Here is a 20,097-nt window from a genome sequence, read left to right on the forward strand (position 1 = left end):
AGAGACAAAGGTGTAGCTAGAGGGATGAGGGAGCCCGGTGGATCCTGAGTGATGGTGGACCACTGTGGATCTGATTCACAGAGCCATGCCGGAGGTGAAGGAGCCCGAAGCGAAGCCAAAGAGCTTTCAGGAGTCAGCGGTGAGGGTGGTGCCAGGAGCTGCGAGGCACCAGCGAGACAGGCGAATCATCCAGAATCATAGCTGGCTTGACCTGAGAAGAGAGTTCAAGGGTGGGGAAGAGGGTGGGAGTTGGCTCCGCTATAAAATCAATGAGCCAGTCATCTCCATCTGGATGGAAGGTGGACTGTTCCCTCTACCCAGAGAGGACTGTTCAAACAGCATGGAGGTCTCCGTGATGGACCTGGCGATAATCTCCGGCCTAGGGATGAATGTGACAACTGGCAGTGGCTCTGGGACAAACCCTTTGGCTGGCTATGACTCTGTGGTTGGAGGGGGCTCACACTCGTGGTCCGTGGCAGGTTTTCTCTTGTTGTCCAGGACTCTCCGGTCTGGGATGACAAGCCCTTTCTGGAGCGAACAGGGAGATGGCTGCCAAAGGTGTTGAATGTCTCGGGGAGTCTGAGTCGATGGCATCGTCCTCCATGACTCCCACGGAGATGGAGGATCTGCAAACCCATAAGGCACAGTCCACAAACTCGGCAAAGGGACGGTCCTCCTCCCTCATCAGCAGCATCTGTCCAAGAATGTCATCCATTCCACTCCAAAAAAAGTTTAAGGGTCTCTTCATCCCTTCACAGCCCATTGTAGAGATCCAGATACTCCACCACATATTCCTCTATTCTGCAGGTAACAGGCCCATTCAATTTTACTCATTTTGAGGGTTGGTTATTCTGTCACAGTCGTATGGTTGAATCCAACACGAAGAAATCAGGAATTCACTCAAATAGTCTTTAATCCACTAACAGAATTACACAGGAGAATAAACACGTTTACCACACGCACGCAATGACAAGGAACAGAACAAATGAAGTACTTATTACCTGAGTTACAGAAACTCAATGATCGACAGCTGAACATAATCAGTAACTAAGGAGACTAACTAGGAAACAATCAAGGATAAACTGAACTGAAGCGCAAGAAACAAACACATAGGAAAGAAAAGACAACTAAACAAAACATCAAACTGACAGATGTGATGATAGAAATTTTTTTTTTTGTTCATGTTACAATATATATAAAAAAAGTTATATAATGTAGCCTACCATTTGGCTCCAGTGTCATAATAATAATCACTAGTTGTTTTGAAAAATGTTCCCCCTTATCTACAATTGCATTCAGACTAGATTAATAAATGCATCATGTACGATCATAAATGGTGATAGTTTAATAACCTAGCGGTCATTCAACCCTTTCGGTGACATGTCGTTTAAAAAACATATAAATGATCAATAACTGATTACAAATCTCATACTTACCCCCACTATCTGAATCCAGTTGAAACATGTATGCTGTGTTTTGGGTCTGTTTTCCCTGTGTCCGTCATTTGACCCAGTTTCCCAGAGAGTCTGATTATGTATTCCGTTCACCTGGTGCTCTATTAATTAATTAACTTAATTAACTTAACTTATGCCGCGTTCCAGGCAACCTGTAACCCGTGTTTTTCCAACTCGTAACTGGGAGTACATTGTTCCAGGCAACCTTTTTCCAACCTTATACCCGTGAAAGTGCACTGGAACAGCAGTAAAACCCGTAACTTCCCACCCGTGAACTCGTACTAGATCGATGTACTCCCAGTTACGAGTTGGAAAAACACGGGTTACAGGTTGCCTGGAATGCGGCATCTGTCCCTGTGTATTTATCATGTATTCCTCATGGATTTAGAAATTAGCATGATAACACACACACACGCCTGTTTTATCGGTTTTCAACCCATTTGTAACGCATTAATTAGCTGTACAACTGTGTCTTCAAATTGCTGATATAGCCTAACTAATTTAGCTGATTCCTTCTGTCGTCATTGGCGTTTGTTATGAATAACAAAAGCAGGTTAATATAGTTTGGTCTGTTTTTGTTTAGCCTAACTTTACTTACAGGTGCCCTCGTTCTCTCAAATAAGTTACCATTTTAAAGCCATTTACTGGTCAATATTATGTTGTGAATAATCAGCTTTGTTCTTTTGTTTCCCCAGAACAACCAGAACATTTCTAAAATAATCTGAATATTTCAGAGGCAACATTGAATTACAGTAAGTTACCTGCACCACATGCACTTTATAACTTTCTCCGTGTGAAATTGTGTTTTTAATCAGTTATTCTCTGAAAATCTTCCCTCATGCTCTCAAATCTCATTCATGTTACTCAGAAAAAATAATATTACAGGTTTGGCGCCAATAATGCTATGCATTTTTTCTTATATCTTTATCATCTGCATTTGAATATAAGACATTTTAACTCTGAATTATAACTTCAAGTTTAGTCTTTTTAGTCAAAAAAAAGGAAAAAGCTATTATATGGCTTCAGGAGACTTGCAGCACAACCCATAACACATGAGTTGTGAACTCATTGATTATTTTTAGGATCTTTTCTGGCACATTTTTGTAGCTTAAAGGATAGTTCACCCAAAAATGAAAATTCTGTCATTTACTCACCCTCAAGTTGTTCCAAACCTGTATGAGTTTCTTTGTTCTGCTGAACACAAAGGAAGATATTTGGAAGAATGTTTGTAACCAAACAGATCTCGGTCCCCATTGACTACCATAGTATATTTTTTTCCTACTATGGTAGTCAATGGGGACCGAGATCTGTTTGATTACAAACATTCTTCCAAATATCTTCCTTTGTGTTCAGCAGAACAAAGAAACTCATACAGGTTTGGAACAACTTGAGGGTGAGTAAATGATGACAGAATTTTCATTTTTGGGTGAACTATACTCTTTAACCATTTTTACATAAATTGTTGCATTGAATTGAACTAGACAAGTGTACATAAGAATGGTTTCATGAATGATTTACACATTTGTTTTCTGCTTGTGTTTCATGCAGTGAAATTGAATGGCTGGGGTTGCATTATGCCTGAGATGTGCTTTTGGGTTCCACAGACAGAAAGTCAAACAGGTTTGGAACGTCACAAGGCTGAGGAAATTATTTAAATTTCACAACTATCACTTTAATAACATTACTAACAGTAAATTTTGTACTTTGCAGGGATCTCGGTAAGCTGAAATACAAGTTTGAACAAGAATAAAAATCCTCCTGTAGACCTGAAAATCACTGAAGTGCCTGGACCATCCACCAGAAAAGAGGAAAAACAAACGGAAAACGAATCTGCTGTACCTTTTCACTTTACTAACTCTTTAAGTACCTCACACCAACTTGGTCCCATAGTGACATTTTTGACCACAAACGAAATTGCTGATCGTGTTGATTCTTATTGAAATGACTGGAATTCACCAGTGAACATTCACAGAACAACAGATCATTTTACTGCACCTTAATACTGTTTCTGGGTCGAAGCCTCTACTTCTACTTCCTCTATCTTGTATCTAGTGAGAATACTCAACAACCATTTATGAGCACTGTTGATTTAAGTCACACATTTAAGCTTTTCAAAAGCCATAGTGTACATTACAGTCTAACGGCATCCCAGACTTCAACATTTTATGATTCAAAATAGCTGAATAACTAACCATCTGAGATTTCGGTATAGAGATAAAGGTTAGGATCATAATTTTCAGGAATATTACAGCACGATGAGTGTATATTAGCACTGTTTGTTTGTTTTTGGCATCTGATAGAGCTTTTGGACTTGGAAACAGTAATGTCAGACTTCCCATCGGACTGAAACACAAATGTTTTAAAGTTAAGTGAAGATGGACATTTTTAATTAGTCAAAATTTTAAAAAAAATTACTTTGATTTATTTCGTGGAACATATGAGTTTCCATGCATTTTGTTGAAATGTCTTTTCTTGTATAGCCTATTGTATGTACATGGTTGATTATTGATGTTGCTTATGTATTATACAATTTTTTTGTGTGTATTCATTGATATTAATCTATAGTTAGCTTTTTTCCCCATGTGCATGGAAGTGTATGTATAAAATGAAAATAAAATATGTAATAAACAATTCTTATTGTATTAAATTAAATATTTAAAAAAAATGAAATTTGGTTCCTGGAGGCACCCAAAGTGGTTCCACACAGTGCCTAATATAAGAGTTCCTCAGGAAACTTGTGTGGTTCCTTAGAGAACCGGCCCTTTTTAAAGGGTGCCTAGAGGATCTACAGACGGTTCCGCCGGTGTGGCGAAGTGAAGAACCCCAAAAGGTTCCTCCAGGCACCTATTATTTTTACAGTGTATATTTGGAAACAGCTACTGGTCTATGTGTCTTTAGGAATCTGATGTTACGGACTCAAATCATTAAATCAATTAGCTAAATAAATTAAATGCTGTTAAAATCACAGGTATCATCTTGTGGGAAAGTGTGTAAAATAAGGTCAGTGACCGTGCGGTGAATAACTACAAGGTATTTTTTGACCTGTGATAAATCACTTATTACTTATTAATCAGTTTTACAGCTAAAGTGATACAAGCTGGTGTCGTTGTTTGCAATATTCTGCCATAAAGTTGCATCTTGCAACTCTCCCACTCTTCATTGTCATTTGAACATCAGGTATCAATCCTTGTCTTTAAGATATGCATTCTCAATTCAATCCTGAATGGCGCTCAACCCTGTCCCCGCATTAAAATGTATGAAGTAAGATTATCAGTGTGTGAATAAGCCAGGTTTTAAATGCAAGACCCAGTTTTATGTATCAGCTCCATCTCTTTATGTGGTCTTAATGGGTCCTTGGTCTGAAAAGGGTTAAATTCTTAGAGTATTTATGTTTATTATACTTCCAGAAAGAGATTGAAAAGAGATTTACCTGTTCATACAGAACTTGATCCGCTGTCAGCATGTTTTTGGGTTGTAATTCCTGTATGAATGTAGCCAATGTCCTACTTTTCTGAGCAATCTTGAAAGTACTTTTTAAGCAGCTTTTCTTCTCTTTTCGTCTCTTCAGGATGAACCGCTTAATTTACTTTGTCTGAATAACAGCATCTGCCAAAAGAGTCATTTGAATGTGCCTCAAATAGGAAGTGTCCAGCAGCTCTGGAGCTTTTTCAACTGCAGCATTAACAATAGCACAAGTGACTCCTGCGCACTGTACAAACACAGTTTCAAAGAAGTCTGAGGATGTTTCCTGTGTTTGGGAATGTGCTGTTTACACGATCCTAAACACAGGAAACTACTTCTTTAGAAACTGATCTCCAGGACCTGGGTTGTTATCAACTAAAACTATTAAATATCATTGTTAACTAAAATGAAGTTAAAATAAAATACAATATAAATATTAGATTAGAAACTTAAATTAAACAAATTAGTTGTTGACTTGGTAACTACTTGAAAAAGTCTAATTTAAAGAACTAAAACTGGAAGAAAAAAAAAGCAACTAAATTTGAACTATAAAAATGATTTTAAATGATAAACGCATTCAACATAATTATTCAAATACACACACAAAAAAAGCTAATTAAAAATATTAATAAATGATAAATAATAGCCTACTAAAATAACAGTTTGGACTGGAACAGCTCCAAATATATATATTTTTTCTGTAAGACTTTAAAATAAGGTCTCATTCATTAACATTAATTAATGCATTAACTAACATGAACTAACAATGTGTCACGTAATGCAGACACTGGAGAGGAAGATGGAAGGTGAACAGTGAGATTATTGACAGTAATGGGGCAGTGATGAACTGAGCAGGGATGTTAGAGTCCAAATGATGATCTTGAGGGAGACACAGAGGAATTGAAGACACTGGAGACAGGGAGAATAGTCCACTATGTGTAATCGAGACCGGACCATGAGCTGGGGTGAAGTGTGTGTATACTGTAAGTAGTGTAGGTAATGAGTGTGATGATGAGGTGCAGGTGGGAGCCAAGGAGGATGATGGGAGATGTAGTGCAGATCTGTGACACAATGAGCAATCTGTTTTTACAAGCACTTACTAATCTTTGTTGATGTTCGCTAATACAAATAAATTCATTCATTGTTTGTTCATGTCAGTTCACAGTGCGTTAACTATGTTAACAGATACAACATTTGATTTTAAAAATATATTGTAAATTATTTAAATTGTAAATTATTGTAAATTATTATTTATATTTTAATTATTGTAAATTAGTTACTTATGTAGTTAACTATTCACAAAAGAAACCTTATTGTAACGTGTTAATTTTTTTTCTTTCCCCTATAGACCTAGATTTTATTTTCTGATTTTTAAATCTCTGGGTCTAATTCTTTTTTGTTTTTTTGTTTGTTGCAGTTTTAAATAAAGGAACAATCCTCTTGTTGTGTTGAGAGGAGAGTGTGTTGTCACTCTACAGGTGATGTTCATTCAGCTTCAAGAGATGCATTTACAGGCATTACACATTTATAATAATAATAAGCAGGAATTGACATTAACTTTTTTGCTCAACAGCCACTGTGACTAGAAGTTTTTCGCAGTTACTAGCCACTCAACATTTTCACTGGTCACAGTTTTAACATCGATACCATGGGGAAAAACTGCAATATAGATATTTTTTAACATTATCTCATAATTTGTCAGCACGAATATTAGGCTGCTGTCACTTTAAAGGGATAGTTCACTTTGAAATTAAATTTTGGTATGTTTTATCTTACCTTTAAGGACATCCAAGATGTAGGTGTCTTTGTTTCCGCAGTAGTTTCAATTTTGATATTTTTAGGTCAAACCGTTCTTGTCTGTCAGTCATATAATGCAGGTCTATGGTCCCATCGTAAGTACACATTGATGGCCTAAGACACGAAACGAGCGGTTTGTGTGAGAAAACGAACAGTATTTATATCGTTTTTACCTCTACACAACCACGTCCAAGTGATCTGAGGGCGCGCGCGCTTCCTGGTGTGTGACGTGTGCGCGCGTTCTGGCTTTGTCTGCGCAAGCGCCGGAAAGTGTACAAGAGGTAAAAACTAGGGCTGTCAAAAGATTAATCGCGATTAATCGCATCCAAAATAAAAGTTTGTGTTTACATAATATATGTGTGTGTACTGTGTATAATTATTTTGTATATATAAATACACACACATGCATGTATATATTTAAGAAATATTTGCATACATATACTGTATATATATTTATAGTTTATATTATATATAAATATAATTTTTTATATATATAAATAACAAATTTTTCTTAAATATATACATGCATGTGTGTGTATTTATATATACAAATTTAATTATACACAGTACACACACATATATTATTAAAAAAACTTTTCTCACACAAACTGCTCGTTTCGTGTCTTAGGCCATCAATGTATACTTACGATGGGGAATTGTTTAATTTGGACTTCTCTGTGCATGCTCTTTGAGGTGGTGACCATAAACCTGCATTATATGACTGACAGACAAGAACGGTTTGACTTAAAAATATCAAAATTGAAACAACTGCGGAAACAAAGACACCTACATCTTGAATGCCCTTGAGGTAAGCTAAAACATACCAAAATTTAATTTCAAAGTGAACTATCCCTTTAAGACCTGACGCACGGATCCATTACACTGTTACACATGCGTTTTCTTTCTCAACTGCTTACATTCACTTAAAACATAACTCATAACTGTGTTTACATAAATACTCGCCAAGACCATGATTTTGACATTATGTTGTGTGTATTTGACTGTTTAAGTGCAATAAGCAGCGAAAAAAAACACAATTTAATACAGAGAGGCGACTTATGTGTGTGCATTGGTTGTGAGCACAAAATCTGTGGGAATGAGTAAAATTATGCGCAATATACAAAATCCCACACCGAAATTTAAGCCCTGTAACACCAACAATATTAATCCGGAACAAATGAAATGAGTGAGTGAGGAGAGGCGGGTTTGTGTGTAACTCGCTCTTGGAGAGATCATGAGAATGCGAGAAAGCACAGCTGGTATCGTTTATCTATTCTGTGGGAAATGAGTATTGGAAGCGTTTCAGATATTTCAGTATCAATATGTATCGAAAAATCTATATTTTTGACAATACAACATTGCACTTAGTTTATAATTTCAGGTGCCTTTTAAAAGACTACAACTGTGGCTTGCTTTATTATTATTGAATGTTTAGAAGAAGAAAAAAACATCTAAACGATTACCAACAACATCACCATCGTTTCAAGCTGCTTTGCAACTGTTAGAAAAATGTTAGAGAGAAATGAGAGACATTAACCTCTAGAGTTTTACCTGATCTTTTCACTGCAGTTGACATTTTCTACCAGCTGCCGAACTTTCCAGGGAGATTGTGGGATTCCAGTGCTCCTGAAGAGGAAACTCTGCTTCCTGATCATTCAGCGCCCCCTGCAGGAGTTGAGTGGTTCAACTGTTGAACTTGAGCAGAACGCGCTCAAGAGAGTTCAGTGCAAGAGTTAAAAAAAACACGTGTGTTTCATGACAGCAGGAACAAAACAGAACACTATGTGTTACATAATCTATTACTTTAGTGTCAGATACAAAGCGGTGTCAGATACAAAGCAGCAAGGAAGAACAAACACTCTACACTAAAAAGAATTCCCACACTAGGCTACTGAGACAGACAACTGACATAGCCTAGGCTACTAGAAACAGTTAGCCTATCTGATAAAGCTGACTTCTAAAAAACGGTGAGTAGCCTAGTTTATACGGGCGGTTTGTAGACTGTTTTGCAAGAAGTGAGAAAATTCCAGTTTTTGGTGATGTTTGCAAAGGATTTCTGTCTGGGCATTTTTCGAGTAGCCTATAGCCTATTAATCACGCGTTTTCTTATAATGCCATGTTGATGTTGCAACAACGTTAGCTTAGTTTCTTTCTTTTGTTCTTTGCAAGTAGCCTATGCAACGACAATACAGTATCGTTCATTTACACGCCTATTAGTGAAGTGAAGTCTAACTCGTTTGTGGGAATCGGTTCTTTTAAACAGTTCATTTTCGACAGAACAGGTTCAAAACAAACCGAGCGGTTCTTATACGTCAGTACGCACGTGGTCCTGATATCCGATGTGTTGTGTTCAATACAGTTTCAATAAACCTATCAACCTAATGTGATAAATAAAAGAGCATCTAAGCAGATATTTTTATTACATTTGTAGTTTCATGTGTCCTAGTTCAACTGTTCAGTTGTTGCAGCCACGATTAGCCTACGCTCATAAAAACAAGTCATTTCGAATCTAAATCATTTGTATTTACAATAAACAACACTAATGTACATGTACATCTCTAGAATAAACATTAGTTTCAAGTTATAGCCTAATTAAATGACATTTATTAAAACCAACTATTTCGTATGTGCATTGATAAAAGTAGTAGGCCTACTAGTTACATTGCAGTATGCCTACTTTTCTTTCTTTTTTCTTTTCTTTTTTCTTTTTTAATAATTGAACTTTCATCGAACTCAATTCTGGTCAAATTGGATTGCTTGAAATAAACGCTTCAATGAATTGACTTCATATAGAACCACTCGTGAACGAATCTTTCAAACCGGCTTGTATGAACCGGTTCAACTGATTCTTTGACTAAATCAGAATCAAAAGAACGATTCGTTAACGAATCTGCACAATTCTCCAATATGGAAAGTTAAATAAACAGAGAAACGTAGAATTATTATTCCTTTATTTATAATATACTGCAATTAATCTTTTCTTTTGCTTTTACTTCTACAAGTTCTTCATACTGTTCTGCAGTGTCTTACAATCATAAGCTAGTTAATGGTTTACTAAGTCATGTATTTTATTAGTGGAGCTTTGACCAAATGCGTGCTCTCTCGTCTATGTTATTGATTTTGGTGGTGTTGCATGAATGCGATTCCTCTTTTCTGATGAAAAATTAATTTTCTTTTGCAGACATGTTCCTGTACATTTTTGGTCTCATAGTCTTGCTCTATGTCTATCGGTGGTTCAGAGAACTGGGAAGAGTTCCCAACAAATCTGAGAAGTTTGTGTATATCACAGGCTGTGACACGGGTTTTGGGAATCTCTTGGCCAGACACCTGGACACAAAGGGTTTCCGTGTCATCGCTGGCTGCTTCACAGAGAAGGGAGAGGTTGAGCTGAAAAAGGCCTGCTCCGACAAACTCACAACACTGCATTTGGATGTCACTGATAATGACAGCATTAAAAAAGCCACTGACACCATTAAAACCCTGGTGGGACAGAAGGGTAAGTCACCGAAACAGATGGTGCTGTTCTGACACTTTGCCTTCTATTAGTTCTGAAAATTAAAACTTAAATATCCCTAATTTTTCAGTTGATGGAAAATAATTTTAAATATCAGGATTAAGTAGTCAAAATAAATGCTTTTTAATTTAATTAGTTGCATAACTTGTAATGATATTTCTAATATTATCTTACGCTGTGTTTTCTCATAGTGTTCTTCAATGAAACTGTTGTTCAAGTAGTTTCTTCACAGGACTTATGAAGCAATCTCTTGTAATGAAAGAAAACGGTTGTATTTTGTAATTTGGTGTGTGTGTGTGTGTGTGTGTGTGTGTGTGTGTGTGTGTGTGTTCGCAGGTCTGTGGGCTGTGGTCAACAACGCTGGTATCTCTTTCCCAACTGCTCCCAATGACTGGCTGGATATTGAGGACTTCAAACAAATGATCGATGTCAATCTGATCGGGGTTGTAGCCATTACTCTGAGTGTGTTACCGCTCATTAAGAAAGCCAAGGGTAGAGTGGTCAATGTCGCCAGTGTGTTTGGCCGGATTAGTACCCTGGGAGGGGCGTACTGCATTACTAAGTATGGAGTAGAAGCATTTAATGACAGTCTGAGGTTAGTATGTCCCATAACCACTGAATGATTCTTCTGGAGACATAAACTGATCAGAAGTATTCAGATTCAAAGCATTTCTCAGATACAAACCAATGTAATATGTGACCCTGGACCACAAAACCAGTCACACAATCACCTGGAAGCTGAATAAATAAGCTTTCCATTGATGTATGGTTTGCAAGGATATGACAATATTTGGCCGAGATACAACTATTTGAAAATCTGGAATTTGAGGATGCAAAAAAATCGAAACATTGAGAAAATCGCCTTTAAAGTTGTCCATTTATGTTCGCGATTGTGCTGCATTCTCTAACAAAAATAACTGTTTTATATATTTATAGTAGGAAATTTACTAAATATCTTCATGGAACATGATCTTTACTTAATATCCTAATGATTTTTGGCATAAAAGAAAAATTTATAATTTTGACCCATACAATGTGTTGTTGGCTATTGCCACAAATATACCTGTGCAACTTGTGACTGGTGACGTGATCCAGGGTCACATGTGGGTGTGGCCTGTGGCACACTTTGATTAATCAACATATACACTCACCTAAAGGATTATTAGGAACACCATACTAATACTGTGTTTGACCCCCTTTTCGCCTTCAGAACTGCCTTAATTCTACGTGGCATTGATTCAACAAGGTGCTGAAAGCATTCTTTAGAAATGTTGGCCCATATTGATAGGATAGAATCTTGCAGTTGATGGAGATTTGTGGGATGCACATCCAGGGCACGAAGCTCCCGTTCCACCACATCCCAAAGATGCTCTATTGTGTTGAGATCTGGTGACTGTGGGGGCCATTTTAGTACAGTGAACTCATTGTCATGTTCAAGAAACCAATTTGAAATGATTCGAGCTTTGTGACATGGTGCATTATCCTGCTGGAAGTAGCCATCAGAGGATGGGTACAAAGGGATGGACATGGTCAGAAACAATGCTCAGGTAGGCCGTGGCATTTAAACGAAGCCCAATTGGCACTAAGGGGCCTAAAGTGTGCTAAGAAAACATCCCCCACACCATTACACCACCACCACCACCAGCCTGCACAGTGGTAACAAGGCATGATGGATCCATGTTCTCATTCTGTTTACGCCAAATTCTGACTCTACCATCTGAATGTCTCAACAGAAATCGAGACTCATCAGACCAGGCAACATATTTTTTCAGTCTTCAACTGTCCAATTTTGGTGAGCTCGTGCAAATTGTAGCCTCTTTTTCCTATTTGTAGTGGAGATGAGTGGTACCCGGTGGGGTCTTCTGCTGTTGTAGCCCATCCGCCTCAAGGTTGTGCGTGTTGTGGCTTCACAAATGCTTTGCTGCATACCTCGGTTGTAACGAGTGGTTATTTCAGTCAAAGTTGCTCTTCTATCAGCTTGAATCAGTCGGCCCATTCTCCTCTGACCTCTAGCATCAACAAGGCATTTTCGCCCACAGGACTGCCGCATACTGGATGTTTTTCCATTTTCACACCATTCTTTGTAAACCCTAGAAATGGTTGTGTGTGAAAATCCCAGTAACTGAGCAGATTGTGAAATACTCAGACCGGCCCGTCTGGCACCAACAACCATGTCACGCTCAAAATTGCTTAAATCACCTTTCTTTCCCATTCTGACATTCAGTTTGGAGTTCAGGAGATTGTCTTGACCAGGACCACACCCCTAAATGCATTGAAGCAACTGCCATGCGATTGGTTGATTAGATAATTGCATTAATGAGAAACTGAACAGGTGTTCCTAATAATCCTTTAGGTGAGTATATGTTATGAATGCAAGGTCCAAACATAACAAAACATTCTGCAATTAATTATCATGATAATTAGTTCAATTAGAGCATTTAAGTAGCTTTCATAAACATGCCATAGAAAAAAAAAACATTACTGGTGTGCATCTTGAGACAAAACAGTGTGCCATGGAAGTGCAAGTCACTTTCAGTTAAAACAGCTTAAACATGCATTTTAGTCTCGGACTAGCTTAAGTCTTGTCTGTTAAACCTGGTCTTCATGTGTTTTTCTTTGTTCTGCAGGAGGAACATGGCACCGTTTGGAGTGAAGGTTTTATGCATTGAACCTGGATTCTTCAAAACAAGCATTACTGACTCCAGTATCTTTGAGAGTCATATACACAGATTATGGAAGAGGTTGCCTGAGGAGGTGAAGGATGAATACGGCAGTGATTTCATAGACAAAAGTGAGTTCAAATCCAATAACCAGTTTCAAAAAGCAATAAAGGTCAGAAAGTTATAACTAGTAATTGTGTTTGTAGCGAAGCTGGTGATTAAGGAGAAGATTGAGAAGATTCTGGATCCAGATCTGATGAAGGTGGTGAGCTGTATGGAGCATGCTGTGGCCGCTGTCCATCCTCGGACCAGATATTCTCCAGGCTGGGATGCCAAGTTCTTCTGGCTGCCTCTCTCCTACATGCCGACCTTCATCTCGGATGCTTTCGTCTTAAAAACTGCTGTTAAACCTAAAGTTTCAGTTCTGTGAGCAGAAACAGCGCTACGCTCATGCAGCATATATATATATATATATATATATATATATATATATATATATATATTAATACTTAATTTACATTTTTACAATATTGAATTAAAATAAATTTTTTTAAATTAATTTAAATACAATTTTAAAATCTCTTACATTTGTCTTCTGGTTTTGTTTTTTCATTAAGGATTTGGTCAGCAGCAGCAAAGACATTGGTTAATAAAGTGAGATACACATAAAGTATATTTGTGTAATTTAACATTTCATTCTTGCAGGTTTGTATTGTGAGTTTGCATTTTCACTGTTTTTATTCATTTTGAGGAATACATGTTCACATTTATTCTAGAACTACAATAAGCATCATGTTCACACACAAACTCTTCTGCACCTTTACTCCTGATTTCTCTCCACATGGGGACAGGAGAGCTGTCAGTCAATAAATGGGAAAACGAGGTACCTTGTGTTACTTTACTTACTTGGAAACTAAAGAAATCTGATTACGTAACTCGAATAACTTGTAATGCATTACCTCCAACACTGACCACAGGTACAGCATGGCCACAAAAATCAAAGTTTGAAGGTTTAGAAGCTAAACGAGGCCAGAGTTTATTGCACAACTTTGGTGACGTTTCTAGAGTTAGTTATGTTCAAGAGAGACCTTTGACCCTGCAGTCAGCTTGCTGTCCTTGAGCTCTTCAGCTCAGTGGGATCAGGACGGGAGTGCCGAAACAAAAGATCTACTAGTTTTCACGCTGAAGAAATATTTACGACTGCACTAGTCATGGTACGTCAGTCTATTCTGAGCATAATCACGCAACTTGTGTCTTTATTTCATATAGCTGGGATTAATGTGTGCATGATTTGTTAATGAATATTTCAGTGTTCAAGGCTATAAATGATTTTTGCAACAAATGATTGGCAGAAAAAAACATCGTTGGGACGCCACCTATGGGCTTTTTGAATGATTTGTCTATAATTACATGTTTTTATTTAGCATTTTAAACAGTTTAGATTATAAGTGTTTAGTTTCTATATAGTAGGCTAAAGAGTGTGTCAAATTCAGTGTCAATTCATTCTTAAAGGGATAGCTCACCCGAAAATGAAAATTTTGTAATCACTCACTAACATTTAAAGTTGTTCCAAACCTGAAATATTTTCTTTCTTCTGTTGAATACAAAAGAAGATATGTTAAAGAACGTTGGTAATCAAACAGTTAACAACACCCATTGACTTCCATGGTAAAAAAAAAAACCATCTGGTTACCAACATTCTTTAACATATCTTCATGTTCAACAGAAGAAAGAAACGCATACAGGTTTTGAACAACATGAGGGTGAGTAGCCTAAATTATGACAAATTTTTCATTTTAGGTGAACTATCCCTTTAAGTCATGGACATGTCTCTAGTAGATATTCTTTTCTAGTTATGTTTTGCTTTAAAAATATTATTATTGGCTAGATTCAGTAGTTTCATTGCAGTATTTTTGTACACTACTAAGTGTAATCATATCTAATTGGTAAAAATGTTGCCTGTCAAACAAAATTAAAATCAGTACAAAAGTTATTTTGAAAAGCATCATAGTAAGCACTCATAAACAGTTGGACAGGTGAGTGTGTATTCAGCACAGGTTGCTCTATCATCTCCCCCGCAGGTGCTCTTCTGCTGGCTTTCACTGGCCGCTGTCGCGCTCTTCGCCGCGGTCTGGTGGTTCTTCAGAGACTCCGGTCGCATCACCGGCATCCACGAGAAACACGTCCTGGTGACGGGCTGCGATAGCGGCTTCGGAAACCTCGTGGCGCGGCAGCTCGACCAGCGGGGGTTTCGTGTAATCGCCGCGTGTCTCACCGAACCTGGCGCCTCCAGGCTGCGCGCGATGGCCTCCCCCAGACTGATCACGCTTCTGCTCGATGTTACCGACAGCGCGAGCATCAAGCGCGCGGTGGAGCGCGTGCGCACGGAGACCGGGGAGAGAGGTGAGACGGGGGATAGATAGTGTGCCAGCTCGAGTCAAGCACAGCTAGAGATAAAGCCGAGATACAGGCTCTCTGACGACCACACAGCCCTCAGACCAACTCGTAAATCTCTTGGACAAGAGCTTTTAGTTGACCTGGAGGAGCATCTGCAGCGAAATGCCATTCTCATACCAAAACTGCATCGTTTATTAGCCTATAGAATGACATACATTCACGTAATGCACCTGACATTTGCACACTTTACTGACCTTTGACCCTAATTTGTGTGGTTTGCATGTACACTACTTTTTTGTTGCTTAATCTTATTGAACTTTTACACGTTAAAGAGACATAGGCTATATCCCTGCCTTGCACAAGAGTGTAATACAAAGTAGGCCTATGTCAGATTGAGATTAGATTGATAAATAAAATCTATACATCTACGCAACACTAGATTTAAAAAGAAAAAGAAAATGCTTCTTTCTTGTGTCAGGTCTGTGGGGTTTAGTCAACAACGCTGGCATCTCGGTCCCCATCGGCCCCACAGATTGGATGCAGCTGGAGGACTTTAAGAAGGTTCTGGACGTGAACCTCATCGGCCTCATTGAGGTGACGCTGAAGTTTCTTCCTCTGCTGAAGAAGGCCCGGGGTCGGGTGGTGAACGTGGCCAGCATACTGGGCAGACTCTCACTCATCGGGGGAGGATATTGTCTCTCTAAATTCGGTGTGGAGGCGTTCTCTGATAGCTTGAGGTGTGTCTAGGCTTCTAAACTTTGAGACATGCAAACGAGACCTTGTATTCATGTTTTGCACTTGTTCTTTATCATACTTTTTAGTCCTTACAATTAAGAGATTTCACAAGTCATCGTTAAATTGATTTATTTATAAATATGTACTCATAAAACTCTTTATATTTCAATATAATAAATGTAGTAAATAAAATATTAAAAACATTTTTTTTTTTTAATTGTATTGCTAACAAGCCAATAAAATTCCCTGGCTTTTATTAAAAACAGCCAACAAAATCCATTTTTAATTTGCCTATTACAACTGTTAGAGCTTCATAAGTACAGATTTTGCAGGTCAAATGTTAAAATAATAGTTCAAATTAGTTACAATTTTATAAGTTAAAAATGTGAAACATTAAGAAATGTATTAAGCTACAAAAATATTTAAAAAATCATATTGCTATTGTGATGGATTAATAACAATTAGGGGAAGTGAAACTAGACAAAACCTTGTGATAAGTAATCACAAAATCAGAGTTTGCTTGTGCCAGTGACAGAGGGAAAAGGTTGGGGCTTTTGAACCAATTGAACCAATCATATTGAAGGTGACATGTTAGTCTTATTTGTTTTCTCGATTCTATAAAAACTGTTGTATCCGTGTTTTCTGGTGGGATTCTCAATGGAATTTGTCTGAGATCCTCCGGCCTTGCTTCTTGGGAGAGATTCCCTGAGAACTGCTCAGGAAGATCTCCTGGCCGTGATTAAAGCATTTAAAGGACATTTGCTTAAAGGAGAACTTGGTAACTTTTTTTAACTTAATAAAACTGTCTAGAATTCATTTGGATGGTTAAACATCCTGTTCTGGTGATATTGGTGACTTTCCCCGCTCCCCCCAGCGTTCCCAGGCGGAAAACCAACCTTGCAACTTGGGGACTACCGTCCCGGCAAGATAGAAATTGGAAGTCTCGTGAGAAGCAAGAACGAGAACGAGAACGAGCGCGAAACACGAATTGCTTTACGGCAATTCGACATAAACACACACGCATGTATGATGTATTACCAGATTACCCACCTCGGTAGACATAGCTCCACACGATACAGTTGGCTTGCTCCGATCAAAACAAACGCACATGAGCAGCGGTAGAGAGGGGGAGGAGGCCGCCGCAAGTGAGTTTTTTACGACCGTGTTGTGAAATATACGCCCCCCCCCACAGCTGTAGGGGGAGCTCGTGGGGAAAACATGCGACAACAAAAGGGAAAATCCGCAAAGAAGTGACTAGAGTTCGCTAGAGTTGCCGAGTTCTCCTTTAAGTCTGTTTGTCGATTATTCCTGCACAGGAAGCTAGTTTAGGAAGCTAGTTTAGGAAGTAAGCTAGTTTAGGGAAGCAAGTTTGTTAGAGTAAAAACTCGGCCAGTTGTTGACTGAAGACGCAAGAGCTAGAGTATAAAGGTATTGGGTGTCGATTTGTAGACGCCTCAGGTAATAAGATCAATTGGGTGTCGATTTTGAGACGCCCCAGATAGTTAGGTTTAGGGAAAAATCTACCACACTACCAAGACAAGAAGTACATCTAATTTTTTTTTTTTTTTTTTAAGTCTAACTGGCCACAAAAAGGTATACTGATGTTGCAGGTCATGGCTTAAATACATTTATTTATTTATTTTCAAATACAAATATATAAGTATATTGTATGTATTTAAAATATTTTTATATAAATACATATGCATGTATTGTATATACAGTTTTTATGTATTATAAATATATAACAACAAGCAACTGTTAGATCTTCAAAAGTACAGATTTCGTACAAATGTCATATTTTACATTTATTTATTCAAATATATACATTTTATGCATTTATTAAAAATGTTAAAATAATAATTAGCTAAAATATTAAAAGTTACACATTTGAAAATAAAGAAATAAAATATATTACAAAAAACATATATTGCTAACAAGACAATAAATTCCTCTGATTTTATTTTTTTTTTAAATCCACAAAATCTATTTCTAAGTGGCCACAAAAGTACAGATGTCTCCTTCAACCCCATTAGCACAGAAGTACATGCAGGTCATGGCTTAAATGTATTTATTTATTTTAAAATATAAATAAGTATATTTTATGTGTTTATTTATTTTATTTTTTAAATAAATAAATATGTATGTATGTATTACAAATATATAAAAAATATTATATTATGTTGCTAACAAACCAGTAAAATCATCTGACTTATTAAAAACAGCCAACAAAATGAATTTCTAATTGGCCACAACAACTGTGGTGATTTGTTCTTGTGAGACTCGTATCAATCAAAGTCTTTCGGAAGTTAACCTTGAAATCCTTTGACTTTTCATTGAAACTTTTAACCCATACCCTTATTTTAACTTCATTGAGATTTGCATCTAAAATCTTTTTTCCTCCCTCTCTCTGTGTTTTCAGGAGGGACATGATGCACTTTGGAGTGAAGGTAAGTATCATCGAACCAGGCTTCTTTAAAACACAAGTGACAGATTTGAGCCTCATTGAAGATGATATGAAGAAACGGTGGAATAACCTGCCAGCAGAGGTCAGGAGAGCCTACGGAGACTCGTACCTGCAGGACTGTGAGTGCTTCAGATGGGATTTCAATGCAGATTTCATTCAATATACAGTAGTACTTTCTATTTTGGACATGTATAGAGCATGATGCATAGTTAAAGGAATAGTTCACGCAAACATTCACACAAACTGTGCTCAGTGCTCATCCAACAAAACACGTGACTCACAACTTATTAAATGTCATTTAGCATTAGCATGTTGGTAAGTAAACACCTCTATACTCTAATAATACAGTTCACACACATTGGGTAAAACATCCAATGTTTAATTATATCAAACCAATTTTGTCACTGATACTTTTCATGATTTAATGAGTTAATCAGCCATCTTGATTAGATGGAAACGTTTTGAGGAAGACTCTCATGTGACGATGCTTTGCTGTTTTGCATTTCTCTCAATCTTGTCCTCCAGATATAAAGTTGCAGGCTTTTTCCATGAGGATTCTGGCCAGTAGTGATCTTTCCAAAGTGACGTCATGCATGCAGCACGCTCTTTCAGCACGTTATCCCCGAACACGCTACGCTGCAGGCTGGGACGCCAAGTTTCTCTGGATCCCCCTCTCATACATGCCTAGTTGTGTAGCAGACGTCTTAATGACCTTTCTAACGCCTTCCCTGAAGAACATCGTTCCAGAGAATTCCTGAACAGGCCACTACACTCGACAGATCAAGACAAGCATCTTTGTGAATTTAATAAGAGGAAATATTCAAAGGGGTATTTTTGTCTTTGAAACTGTGATTGCTGTATGCAACAAATGCAATCAAATAAAGATGTATTTTATACAATGTGACATATTCCATGAATAAGACACACAACAGTAGACTTCGCCAAAGCTCACGTTCATCTACCTCCACTTTTGAGTGCAAATAAACAATCAACAGCCGAAAGAATCAAGTCCCTGTCATATTTCTTTTTTCAATAATTGGTTACACTCTGATGGAAGAAATATGGAAGAAAAGATCTACTGTAGTTGCTTTCATCCTTAACCTAAAGGGGTGGTATAATGCTCTTTTCACAAGATGTAAAAATAGTCTCTGATGTCCCCAGAGTGTTTATGTGAAGTTTTAGCTCAAAATACCCCACATATATTTTTATATAGCATGTTAAAATTGTCACTTTTTGAGGGTGAGCAAAAATGCACCGTTTTTGAAGCCTGACGTCGTCATACTCAGATTCTAATCAGAATATGAGTCTGATACTACTCCATTGGGCTGTGATTATGGGGCGTGTTTCAACCGAACCAGGAAGGAAAATGCCTCTGCATTCAATTGGATAGACCTACAACCAATCAGAGCAACGGAGTAAGTGACGTCCTGACAATTTGATTGACAAAAATTGTTCGGGCATAATAGCTCCTCAACGGATCGAGTCCAGACCGAACTTCCCGACCTAAAAATTTTGTGGGCGGGGCTAAGTTCGGCTGGCATCCAGGCTACCGTTTTTGTGTCTGTCCCTTTAAATGCAAATGAGCTGCTGCTCCCGGCACAGGGGGCGGAGCTT

At 37.7% G+C, this 20,097-nt stretch overlaps 1 protein-coding gene across 1 annotated transcript; it reads left to right on the forward strand.

Moving 5' to 3' along the window:
- The first annotated feature begins 8,421 nt into the window (after positions 1-8,421).
- dhrs9 (dehydrogenase/reductase (SDR family) member 9) lies at positions 8,422-19,502 on the forward strand. The gene is made up of 10 exons (XM_079881800.1): positions 8,422-8,680; positions 9,895-10,209; positions 10,564-10,822; positions 12,855-13,018; positions 13,094-13,313; positions 13,990-14,101; positions 14,969-15,290; positions 15,763-16,021; positions 18,439-18,602; positions 19,009-19,502. The coding sequence occupies exons 2-10, from the start codon at positions 9,897-9,899 to the stop codon at positions 19,239-19,241; spliced, it is 2,046 nt and encodes a 681-aa protein (XP_079737926.1). The 5' UTR covers positions 8,422-8,680; positions 9,895-9,896; the 3' UTR covers positions 19,242-19,502.
- Positions 19,503-20,097: the final 595 nt, after the last annotated feature.

Source organism: Squalius cephalus (assembly GCF_949319135.1).
Source record: "Squalius cephalus genome assembly, chromosome: 9".
Lineage (NCBI taxonomy): Eukaryota > Metazoa > Chordata > Actinopteri > Cypriniformes > Leuciscidae > Squalius > Squalius cephalus.

Coding starts and splice junctions, on each gene's coding strand:
- dhrs9 (XM_079881800.1), top strand. CDS start 9,897: ATGTTCCTGTACATTTTTGGTCTCATAGTCTTGCTCTATGTCTATCGG. Junction 15,291..15,762: donor CACGGAGACCGGGGAGAGAG/GTGAGACGGGGG, acceptor TTCTTGTGTCAG/GTCTGTGGGGTTTAGTCAAC. Junction 16,022..18,438: donor GCGTTCTCTGATAGCTTGAG/GTGTGTCTAGGC, acceptor CTGTGTTTTCAG/GAGGGACATGATGCACTTTG.